Here is a 12235-nt window from a genome sequence, read left to right on the forward strand (position 1 = left end):
GGGGGCTCATATTTCTTGTCTACAGAAATGAGCATATGATACCTCCTTTGATGGGTCACTGAATGGATTTAATAAAGTAACACAGGTGAAAGTACCTGACACAAAGGAGGTTCTCAGGAGAACTTGGTCTCTCTTCCATAGTTCATGAAATGTGGAAAGCTCGTGTGATTTAAGTTCTACAAGAAGGTCATCAAGGTCCCTGAGGGGTGGTTCATAGGTCTAAGTGTCATTTCTAGAGTATAAATTCTACACAACTCATTCATTCATCAAAACCAGGAGTCCCCTACAAACTTAACAAAAGGTAGAGGCAAGATTAGTTTTTAAGAGAAAGAGAGAGCAGTGTGCAACGCAATATTTAACCAAAGATTTAATCAATCTCTATTTCAGATTATTGGTAACTGATAATAAATCAACAAAAGAAGTCAACTGTCAGATTTAAGCTCAGCCTTTTCCCCAAAATTTAATTTTAAATTTTGAAAGGATTGCCTGTCACATTTCACTAAAATTATCTAATCTTCCCCTCTTAAGTTTTTCTGTTGGATTCTCCTTGGTATTCTGCAAGCCCTAAGATGCAAGAGAGGAAGTAAAGACTAGAATTCTGTCTTTCTCTATCACATACATCCCACTATAAACACATATACAATTATACACACAGACACCCACACTCACACACCGCAGCCACTGGTTATGCTATTCGTTATCCTCCATGCTCTAAAAGCCTACAGGGTAAAGGAAGGAGCTACCTATGTTTCCAGAGCTCTTCCTTCATTCCAAGATATCTCCAGAACGTCTCAAAATAAAGGAACAGGCATATGATGTTTATTAAAGTTTGGTTGTTATTACTCTTTTGCCAATTAACAGTCCATGTGCTGGCGACCACCCAGCAGTCAGAGACCCATCCCTGCGTAAGCCTGGCTCTGGGCAGTGGGATGAAACACCTTTCTTTCAGAGATGGTATAATGTTAGTGCTTCCTACATACAGACACTGAGATTTGGATTTCATTAAGACTTACCAAGCAGTTAACACCAGCCACAAAACTGAACAGATGTAGCAGAGTTTCCAATTTGCAAAGGTTATCTTTAATTACTTTTGTGGAAGAAATGATACTCAATAGGCAAAATCCAATAACTTTCTAATAATAATTCCCAATAACCACAGCATTTGCATTTCAATAAATTTGAGAAATCAGGTATGGGTAAATTTGTAGAAACCAACTACAGCATACATTAAACAGTATAATTACATTTTTTAACAGTAAGAATATTAAGACAGATGCTTTTTCACTAGCCTCATTTCAGTGACAAAGAGACAGATTTACACATTCACTCCATAACCCTTGAAATGTGTTATGCCCCAACTGGAAGAACAGCCGAAATACTGACTATGAGCTATTTTTCTCAATATAAAAGTAAATACTCTTTCCTTAAATTCCTGTAATTATATCACTATCTAGGGAAGAACCTTGATAACCTGAAGTTTAAATTTTTAGATTTCAATGAATACTTTCCTACAAATATCAAGAACATCTATAACACAATAATACTTAAGTGTTATTTTAAGTCAGCTAATGAGCAAATATCCAAGAGAATAATATGTAAAGATTAATGCACTAAACATTTAATATTAATCACTCCTTTATTGATTATCTCTGGCTTCAAGCGAGACAAAAAAGTGGTTCATCAAAGAGAGGAATTAAAATCTGGCATATCATTATCTTGCAAACACTTCACCTGGATTTTTTTTTAAGTCTCCTAAGTAAGCATTTCATTTGGTGATGTCTCCAGTAGAACTGACAGAACACTGTCCCACCTCCCGAGTGCCATTTCTGCACCCTGCTTGGGTTTTATGGGGCCTGGGACCGCCTTACTGCCTGAATAATACTGTAGCTCTCTGAAGGCAGAGATGGGGAGATCTAATTCTTCGTACCTCTGGGTACCTAACACCCTGTTTTCCACATCACAGGCTCTCCACTTAACAGAACGAATTGAAACAAAACAAATTCTTTTTCAAAACACAGAAGGCTCCCATTTTCAAAAAGACACAGGCACCTGCCTGACTGCTGGACAATCAGGCTTTTCCTGCAACATGCTAACAGTCTGACTAATGTTAAAGGAAAGGGCTCTGGAGTTCCACTGCCAGGGATTGGACCCCACTTTACTGCTTCCTAGCTGGGTTTCCCTGAGAAGTGACTTGTCGTCTCTGAGCCTTAGTTTCCTCACATATTAATGAGGATAACGTTAATAAGACTGCCATGATTAAATGAAGCAATAAATGGAATACATTTAGCACAATACATGGCACTTAGTAACTGCTCTGTAAAGTTAAGATATACTTGCTAGCATTACTATATGTAGGCGTTATGCTACAGAAAACATTTGATTTGACCCATAATATAAAGCAGGGGTCCCCAACCCCCGTGGCCTGTTAGGAACCGGGCCACACAGCAGGAGGTGAGTGGTGGGTGAGAGAGCAAAGCTTCATCTGTATTTACAGCCACTCCCCATTGCTTGCATTACCGCCTGAGCTCCACCTCCTGTCAGCTTTATGGTGAGTTGTATAATTATTTCATTATATATTACAATGTAATAATAATATAAATAAAGTGCACAGTAACTGTAATGTGCTTGAATCATCCCAAAACCATCACCACCCACCCCCTCCCCATCCATGGAAAAAACCGTCTGCCACGAAACCGGTCCTTGGTGCCAAAAAGGTTGGGGACCGCTGATGTAAAGTATACATTGTGTTACAATAGAGGATCAACTGAATGTCCCAAGAATACCAAAAAACTACTATTCAGAATATCTACTTTGTTTCATAATCACAACATAATTAGAGATAAGTGATAACTTGATCAAAATGAATTTCTGAAGATAATAAGCTCTACTACATTCTAAACACCCTAAGCTTAACCTAGCTAATGTAGAATTGAAATAATTAAACCTAGAAAATCATTTTTGTCAAGACAGTTTAATAGACTGCTATTGCTTATCAAATTCATTGGCACTGTGGAAAAATAAGGAAAAAATCTGATCACAAACTTTAATGTGCATGCATGTATGTGGACAGCTGCATTAAATATCTATTCATACACACCCCACACACAGCCCAGAGGAAAAAAAATGCCATTTACCTATACCGGTGCTTATAACTCAGGGATCCAAACTTGCTGAGTTTTCTTGACAATGAATTTGATTCATTTTCTGGCATTCTAATGAATTTTTAAAAGAAAATTAGATAATCACAACTATACTTATGCAACACTTGAGCAAAAGCTGTGTAGAAATATGTAACAGTGCAACACTGCTTAACACAGTCAAAATATTTTATTCATTCTACATATCGGCAGGAATAATAATCGATTATTTTTAAGCTAATACTTGACATTCTAGTATTTTATATCTGTATCATGTCAAAACACTCATACTTCCTGAAGACTATCAGATACATCACTGCCCGCACAAGGAAGCTTTTATTGTGAATCAATTTAATTTCTCTACTAAATTATCTTGGGAACTTTTGTCACTACACTGATTTACCCAAGCCAAGGTTCTCAGGGCAGTTGATCGTATCTAAAGGGGTGGCTCACTCTTCTTCGTACTTTCCATTCCAGGGTACTTTCAACACACACCTCCACGTGCAGTTCCTAGGCCCCGCCCCACTACACGAGAGGCAATGCCTCAGACCTTTTGGGCTCTATCCCTCTCTTAATACAAACTCCACAACGGACATGGGTCATTTTATAAGGCTACTTCTCTAGCATCATACTATTTGGGGAAACCATTCCATGCAAATCAAACACGAATAAGGGGAAGAGTTAATCTAGTTTTAAATTTAAAAACCAAAAATAGAGTTTCAAGTATTATCTGATAAAATTGAGTTTTATCTTTACACCATAAGGATGTGACACAAACAGGATCCCCACAACCCAATGGTCAATTCTCTACCCTCATCTTACGTGACCTCCCAGGAGCATGCAATGCAGCTGCTAGCTCCTTATTCACTAAGACATTTTTCTTTCTCATATTCCATTTTCCCATACCCTACTGCTTACTTCTTCTCATACTCCCCAGCTGGCTCTTCCTGTCCTCTAAATGCTGGGAGGGTCCCACAGCTCAGTCCCTGGCTTTGTGCTCCTCTCTCTTCACTTTTTCCACAGGTGACCTCATCCAATCCCCTTTGCCTTAATACCTACGAAATTTATATGACCAACCTTGGTCTATCCTGTATGCCTTGTATACCCAGCCACCCATTCCATACCTCCAAGCTAACAGTCATTTCAAATTTAGTAAGTCCACAGTAAAACACTTAATTTCCACCAATACCAAAGCTGCACTTTTATTACATAAATGTCAAAAGCAATTGTCCTTGATCCTTTCTTGTAGCATGAGCAAAGAAAATATCTATATATGTGTGTGTGCATGTAAAAATGTTAGTAAAAGAGAAACACTGTACATTTCTTGTAGACAGGATAGAATTCTTGTTATAAAAACATATGCACATCAAAAAAAATTTTAAAAACAAAAACAAATGCAATTTTCATTTATTAGGACAATGAACAAAGGTTTCACATTAACATACCTAAAAAATGTATGATGTTCTACACTACACTTCCAAAGATGCTTGCAAGCAGTTTTACTTCGAGCTTCAAAAAAGAATGAGGTTTCATTGCACTGAGAGAGAAACAGAGAGAATATAAATTACAGACCACAACATTCTTCAGATGACAGCCACCCTTCTAGGTACCAAAAATTCAAGTAAGCAGAGAAATTACTGTTAACACATTAAAAAAATAATTATCTCTTGATAAAAATACAAAATATAAGTTCCATGTAAATCTTAGTGCCATCACCTTTATTATGTTCTTCTACATCACCCCATGGCCACGGATAATCAGAGTGATGGCACTGAAGCACTGCAAACTCTTCTGTCATCAATGGGCGACCAAAACAGGAAAAATACCGACCGTGTGAAAATCAATTCCCCAAAAAAAGAAGACACCCATAAACCCAGTTTTTATGTAATTTTAACTGTATTTTTTTCAGGGATGTACAGGCCACACTTAAACTAAAGAATCTCAAGAGGGGTCGCTGGGAGGTGTGACCACCACAGCAGTGTAATCTGAGAAAGTTAAATAATGTCTCAGGACTGAGTTTCTCCATTCTGCATCAAGTTATTCGGGGAAATAAATTAAATGACATGACAGATGTGAAGTTCCATATATTAGGTATACAATTAATTTTAACTATCATTTTAATCTCGCAGCTACTTATCTATTTTAATACATAAGAAACAAAGGCATTATTAGAGGTAATTTTAACTGTGCAGCAAAAGATACTATTTTTAAGTGACTGAATAGGAAACCAAGCAAAATACAGTATCCACACTAAAATAATAATAAACCACAAGCTCTGTGAAGTTATATAATTGCTAACTTAGTCTCAAATAAAAAACAAACTCAAGTCACAAATGCAGAAGTGCCCCTGGAATAAGGTTTCCATGGATTCATAAACACAAAGTTGTCAATGCAGAAGAACAACTGAAACGATTCCTCCCCCTATACACACACCTTTTAACAAGGACAGAACATTTATATGCATGAAATTTCTCCAATTTAGGAGTTTATTTGCAAAATCAAAGGGTGTGATGGAAACTGAGCCAATATATGCATGTTACAGCAAGGCTTTGTAATTCCAAAACCTTGTGAGGTGGAAGAAGGAACTCAGGGCAAGTCCCAGGTTTCTAAGTTGGGTGCTGCTAAGTAGTAAAATACAGCAAGTGGAAAAAAATTGGGGAATTGGATGGGGGGGGGGTAATGGACATTAAGTTCAGGCTATTTTGATTCTGAGATGCCCATGGAACTAGGAACTCAACACGCCTAATGGGCCAGTAAACATGCAAGGGTAGAGCTGAGGAGAGAGGTCGTATCTGCTGGCACAGATAATTTCACCTGAGAATCTAAAACAGATTGCTCAGGGAGAGAGCACTGAGTGGATAACGGAATCACAGTGAAGATGCTTGTGAAGGTGAAGTGAAAGAGGTCAAAAGGGACCTCAAGGCAATGGTGTCAGAGAAGCTGGAGGAGAGGGCAAGTCTCAAGTGACCCAGAAAGGTCGCAGGGCTTGAAAAGAGGTCACTGCATTTAATGGGGAGAAATCTTCAGTGGCTTTCGTGAAAGGGGTTAAGGATTACAAAATTAGAGGTGATGAAGAAAAGGTGATCAATTCAGAAAGTGTTTTCCTCAAAAGCAAAAGAAACTAGGGGGGAGGTGAAGAGGAAGGGGCACAGAGGAAATCACAGAACATCCTTGGAGGCAGGCTGAGAAACCAAGCCTCCTGTCAGGAGATGGGAATGCTTAGAGGGGAATTTGTCTTCTTTTACTTTTCCTTTTTAAATATATACTCATGGTAACAAACACCAAAAGTTACCAAAGTGGATAACACAATTCTAACTCAATCTCCCTCCTACCACTGTCTCCAATTCCCCTCCTCAGAGGCAACCACTATTAAGAGTTTGTCATATAACATGCTGGTGTTTTGTTTGTTTGTTTGTTTGTTTGTTTGTTTGTGGTACACGGGCCTCTCACTCTTGAGGCCTCTCCCATTGCGGAGCACAGGCTCCGGACGCGCAGGCTCAGCAGCCATGGCTCACGGGCCCAGCCGCTCTGCGGCATGTGGGATCTTCCCAGACCGGGGCACGAACCCGTGTCCCCCGAATCGGCACTCAACCACTGCGCCACCAGGGAAGCCCATGCCGGTGTTTTAAAGTCACTGGATTATCTGAATATATAATACACAGGTCATTAATTTTAAGATAATTTTGCTTCTGGTTGTGTATCAGGATAAATAAGATAAAGCCAGTACATGGGACTTCCCTGGCGATCCAGTGGTTAAGACTCCAGGCTTCCACTGCAGGGGAATGGGTTCGATCCCTGGTAGGGGAACTAAGATCCAGCAAGCCTCACCAAAAAAAAAGCAAAAGAAGAAGCCAGTACAGGACAGGCTGCTCTTCCGCTCCCCAATCTACCACCTTCCTCAGTATATGCACCCATCTCCCTGTCAACAACTGAAACACAAAGTGTGTTAGGACTAACATACTGGGCATTCTCACTGACAAGAAATGGTGGCTACTAGTGACTATTCTGTGACACAGACACCTTCACATTTTAGTAAAAGCATCCACAAATAAGGTGGAATTGACATACTAAATTGAATTTTCACAAAGTGATTTAATTACATATATCATCCAGATTTCCAAAAGTGGAGGAGAAACAAAAAAATGTTCAAACTTGAAAACAAAGTAAATCTCCTTAAACTTTTCTAGGACTGGTTTTCACTTTATTCATCACAGAAACATCTGTATTCTTTTGCTTTCCAAATAGAGACCTGGTCACAGGAAATCTAACTTTTAATATATTTTTTAAAACTACCATCACCTAATGAAAGGATAAAAGGTATTTAAGATCCAACCAGAATTGGGTTTTCTCAAGTTTCTGTGGATACAAATATATTAAAGGAACAAAAGAGCCTCCCACAGGCTCCCTAATTACTTCTGCCCTGTGCAAATGACAAATATAAACTCATTCCCCCATTCATACAGGGCTTTAACACCAGCTGCCTGGTTTTTGTCCCATTGTCAGCAGAATGATCCAAATACTAAAAGGCAAGTTAACATAAATTTAAAAAGAGCCAGGTATTCAGAATAAATTCTGTGTATTTTTGCTACATACAATAACTGCTGGCATAAATGTAACTGATGCAGCATTCAAATGTCTTTCTTTTTGAAACTCTGCTACCTACTAAACCTCTTCTAAATGGACATGGACAATTAGCACCTTCCCATTTGTTCACACAAAGACAAGTAGCTGCTTAGCTTCAGAAGTTCATTTCAACCTATGGCTAAAATACTTTATCCAAGCAACCAACGCTTGCCTTTGGCAAAATTCCTCAAACACCTTCATAGTTTTCGTCATTTTATGCCGGAAGCAAAGCTATGGTGTGAATCTATTTCTTTTCCTTTTATAAAGAGATCAAGCTAAGTCACCTCTAACTCAGATATCACATGGGGCTTCATCACACTGTGGATCTCTAGGTAAACTGGGCTCAAAGTCCCAATTCCATCATTTGTAAGAATTCAGGACGTAGATTATATGGACGAATTCCCAACCTAACTCCCTCTGTTCTTCTCACTCTTTTCCCATCTTTGCTGGCTATGTTCCTCTTTGCAGCCTTGAAGAAATCAATCTACTTTAGCCTGGCTTCTCTGAATCGTCTTGAGTTTACTGACAGGGCCATGGAGGGGCTCACACTACAAGATGCACAGCAGCTAACTCTCCCTGGGCTCCAGCTTCACTGCCTCTCCCACGCCCAATGGGCTTGCCACACACAGTCCCTACTCTAGCTGGTCCCTCTGCTTCCGTCTTGGGAAGCAGCCACTACTGGACAATCTGCCTTCCCCAGCTTCCCTAGAATTACGAGGACGAACATTTTCTCAATCCTGTCATTATATATTCATCCCACCTCCACGGTCAATAGAAGTAACCTAAGGTACACTGCATAGGTCAAATACTTAAGAGTAAAGAGATTAGTACTTCTAAGATGCAATCATTACATAAATGTTGCAAAGGCCTACAACAGACAGTTTTCTTATCAATGATCCATAAAGGCAGAGGACAGGCTAAAAAGAAGTGCAAAGATGACAAGCCTACAGTTTTATGGCATCTTTTTTCAAATATTCAATCTCTAGAAGATTTATATGTACTTGGCAATTGTTAGCTTACTTTAGACACTAGATGAAATAAAAATCAGGGGGCTAATAGCAAATGATTGAAAGAACTTAATTACTAATAAAGCAAAAGAAGGCAAATGGTGGAACAGAAAAAAAAATTATTCTTGAACTAAAAAGAAATACCAAAGAAATATCACAAAATTTTAAGTATTAGAGAAATTCTGTCTTTATAAATGGTAAGCCTGAATGATTGCAGTTCCAAAAATTTAACTACGTTTGTGTATGTGAGACAGTGGGCACGATGTTTGTTTTAATCACTTTCCCCATATTTTCCACTGCTTTCTCATCCCGAGTGCAAAGCCAGACAAAGAGTTCAGAGTGACCCCTGCAACCAAAAAATTATCAATCTTGTTATTATTTGGAAAGGGAAGTTAGAGGGAATTTTAAAACACTTGAGTAAAATATTATCTTGTTCTTTCAAGTTTTTTCTTTACAGAGTGCTCCCTAAAAAGTGTTTCTTACATCATTAATGTCTTATGCTATTGGCATAAAGAGTTCTATGGTCAAAAAAGTTTGCGAAACACTGGGTTAAACGCTCAGACCTTTTATTGAGCTAATATGTACTGTGACTCTCCAAGAGCTGGTAAGGTAGCTGGTGTTTCCCTGATCTATATGAGCAAAAACTTTATTTCAACTACTCTGGTTTAGAAAATATAAACATCCCTACACACACACCAGTTATTTTTAAAATTCTTTCTGAAATGCACATAATATAGTTTGAATTAAAAATCACTGTGCATTTCAACAGAGCACTGGAAGAATAACATTAATTTCTATTCCTACATATATGTTGTATTCTACAATAAAAGAACAAAACCAACAAAAATATTCCAGAACTCTTTTGTCAGCTATGTGGGTTATATTTCAAACTATACACTAAAGATGAAAAACCTTTTTACCTCTTTTACAGATGAATAAATTAATTGCTTGATGAATAATTGTTTATAACTCTTTCTATTTCATAGAAACATAAATTATAGAATTGGAAAGGATGTGTTAGATTGTGCTGTGCATCCCCCCTTTTTCCCTTTCCTCCCAAGAATTCAAAAGGAGAAAATAGGAGCCAAAACATTAGAGAATATTTATATCATGTTTCAGTAAACTCTGAAAACTATTTCATTGAGCTTATTCTGCTTCCTATTTGAAAAACTGCACATGCAAACCCAGGATTCCAGATGGCTTACTTTTGTTATTGTTGTTTTTACTCTGTCTTTTCCTCATCTTTTCTTTAAAGAAACTGTAGGATTTCCTAAAATGTCAGCATTTCTCTCTTATATTTGCAGATTTCATATTTTAATGGTAACTAATCTTTACTGCCAGTCTTACAAATGTTTAAAAAATTTTAATAACAAGTGTTACTTAAGCTTGTTAAAATGAAGGCATATCTGGTAAGATCTATTGATACTCTTAATGTAGAAAAATTTTATACCAGAATTTAGACATTCCTTCCAAACAAATCGCTCACTTAATAATGGAGAAACATACTAGCAAATGAAGCAAAGGAAACTCCATGGGCCTGCAAGACCTGAGCTCCCCTTGTTGCCTTGGCAAGAGCTATTCACCAGCCAAGGCTAGTCAAGAACAAGCTGCTGCCTGAGCCCTTTCCTGTGCAAAACTTCAAGAGCTCTAAGTGCATGAAGGCAAAGACACTTCTGACTCAGAGATGTGTACCAGGTGCCTGTTACAAGTCCAACTTTGGACTGGGTTCATTCAACCTCACAACAACCTTGTAAGACAGATTTTATCATCCTCACTTACTAGATAAGGAAATGTAGGCTAAATGTCATTCAGGAAATTGTCCAAAGTTAGAGAAGTGGGAGATCTGGACTTACACCATGCTATCTGACCACTAGTCTAGTAATCCATCACTTAATCTGAAAGACTCCAAACCACACTGTCATATGGAATCAGGATCCAAATGTTACTAACAGAGTCACACCTGTGAACACTTAGGGGAAAAATATAACACCTATAGTTCCAGGTACACTCAACACTGTAGGTGAAATGTACAATGGCACAGAAACTGTGGGTGAAGGTTAGGATGGGGGAATAAGGCAATATCTAACATACCTACACATACACTCACCCTTCCAGCATTCCTACTCCTGGGAATTTACCCCGAAGGCAGCCCTCCAACGATATAAAAATACATATGCCCCAAGTTACAGACTGAAGGAAAATTTTTAATTGCAAACTATCAAGAACTACCTAAACGTCCCAGCGTAAGAGATTGGTTGAATAAACTGCTTTACAGACACTCAATGGAGTACTATGCAGATGTACAAGAGAACAAGAAATCTCCAAATGAACTGATACAGAGATTTCTAGGAGGCACCACTAAGTGAAAGAAAAAGTGCAAAGAACACATAGAGTATGCTATATTTTATGTAAGAAAGAAAAACACTTTAATACGCTTAGCTTTATAAACAGAAATACAAGGAGGAGGATAAACCATAAAACCCTGAAGCTGGTTACCTCCAAAGAAGGGTAAGGGAACGGAACTAAAGGAATATGGGAGTCAGCAATACTTCTGAGTGGGCCTTCTTGCAGAGTTTTTGCCTTTTGGAAGCATGCTAATCTTCTACATCTTCAAAAATTAAAATCAAAGAAAAGAGGATATGAAGGGGGGGCCTATAACTGAAAGCAAACTGAAACAGTTAAACCTAACTAGATCTCAGATGAACCCCAGAGACACAGGAATAGGGAAGGAGGGAAGGAAAGGCCAACCCAAGTACATTTTGAACATGGTATTAGACTCTATACTGTCTTGGCAAGGTGATATACATGAGTGAAAGAATCACACAAAAAAATTGTCAATTTCAGTGGTTTGGCCAAAGCAATTCTGAAACTATTTGAGATGCAGTTTAGGACTGAGCACACAAGTAAATGTATTTCTGTTATTGGGAGCCATGGTTCTCCCAGGCCAAAGAGAGCCTGTACAAAACTGAAATGAGAGGGAGGCTTCCCTGGTGGCGCAGTGGTTAAGAATCTGCCTGCCAGTGCAGGGAAGGTTTGAGCCCTGGTCCGGGAAGATCCCACATACTGCGGAGCAGCTAAGCCCATGCACCACAACTATTGAGCCTGTGCTCTAGAGCCCGCGAGCCACAACTACTGCGCCCATGTGCTGCAACTACTGAAGCCCACGCTCCTAGAGCCTGTGCTCCGCAACAAGAGAAGCCACCGCAATGAGAAGCCCGAGCACCGCCAACGAAGAGTAGCCCCCGCTCGCCGCAACTAGAGAAAGCCTGAGCACATCAGCAAAGACCCAGCACAGCCAAAAATAAATAAATAAATAAATAAATAAAAGCAATCATTAAAACAAAGTGGAAATGTTCAATTAAATACAATAATAATTTTTTTAAAAAATGAAATGAGGGAAGGAAGAGCAAGCCCTGTGGGGATGGATGGAAACTGGAGGTATGGCATGAACTTATGATTTCTAAAATG

The 12235-nt window shown here is 38.7% G+C and overlaps 1 protein-coding gene across 6 annotated transcripts in view; it reads right to left on the reverse strand.

The window, feature by feature from the left end:
- EPB41L4A (erythrocyte membrane protein band 4.1 like 4A) overlaps positions 1-12235 on the reverse strand; it is a 256154-nt gene that overhangs the window by 71006 nt on the left and 172913 nt on the right. For all 6 annotated transcript variants that reach the window (XM_027100046.1, XM_027100063.1, XM_027100039.1 and 3 more), the window contains exons 11-12: positions 4583-4674; positions 3135-3212 (exon numbers count right to left, since the gene is read on the reverse strand). In XM_027100046.1, the coding sequence (XP_026955847.1) occupies positions 3135-3212; positions 4583-4674 (170 nt within the window). The remainder of the gene's footprint in view (positions 1-3134; positions 3213-4582; positions 4675-12235) is intronic.

Source organism: Aethalodelphis obliquidens, unplaced genomic scaffold, assembly GCF_003676395.1.
Source record: "Aethalodelphis obliquidens isolate GAN/ISIS:26980383/991018 unplaced genomic scaffold, ASM367639v1 scaffold4, whole genome shotgun sequence".
NCBI lineage: Eukaryota > Metazoa > Chordata > Mammalia > Artiodactyla > Delphinidae > Aethalodelphis > Aethalodelphis obliquidens.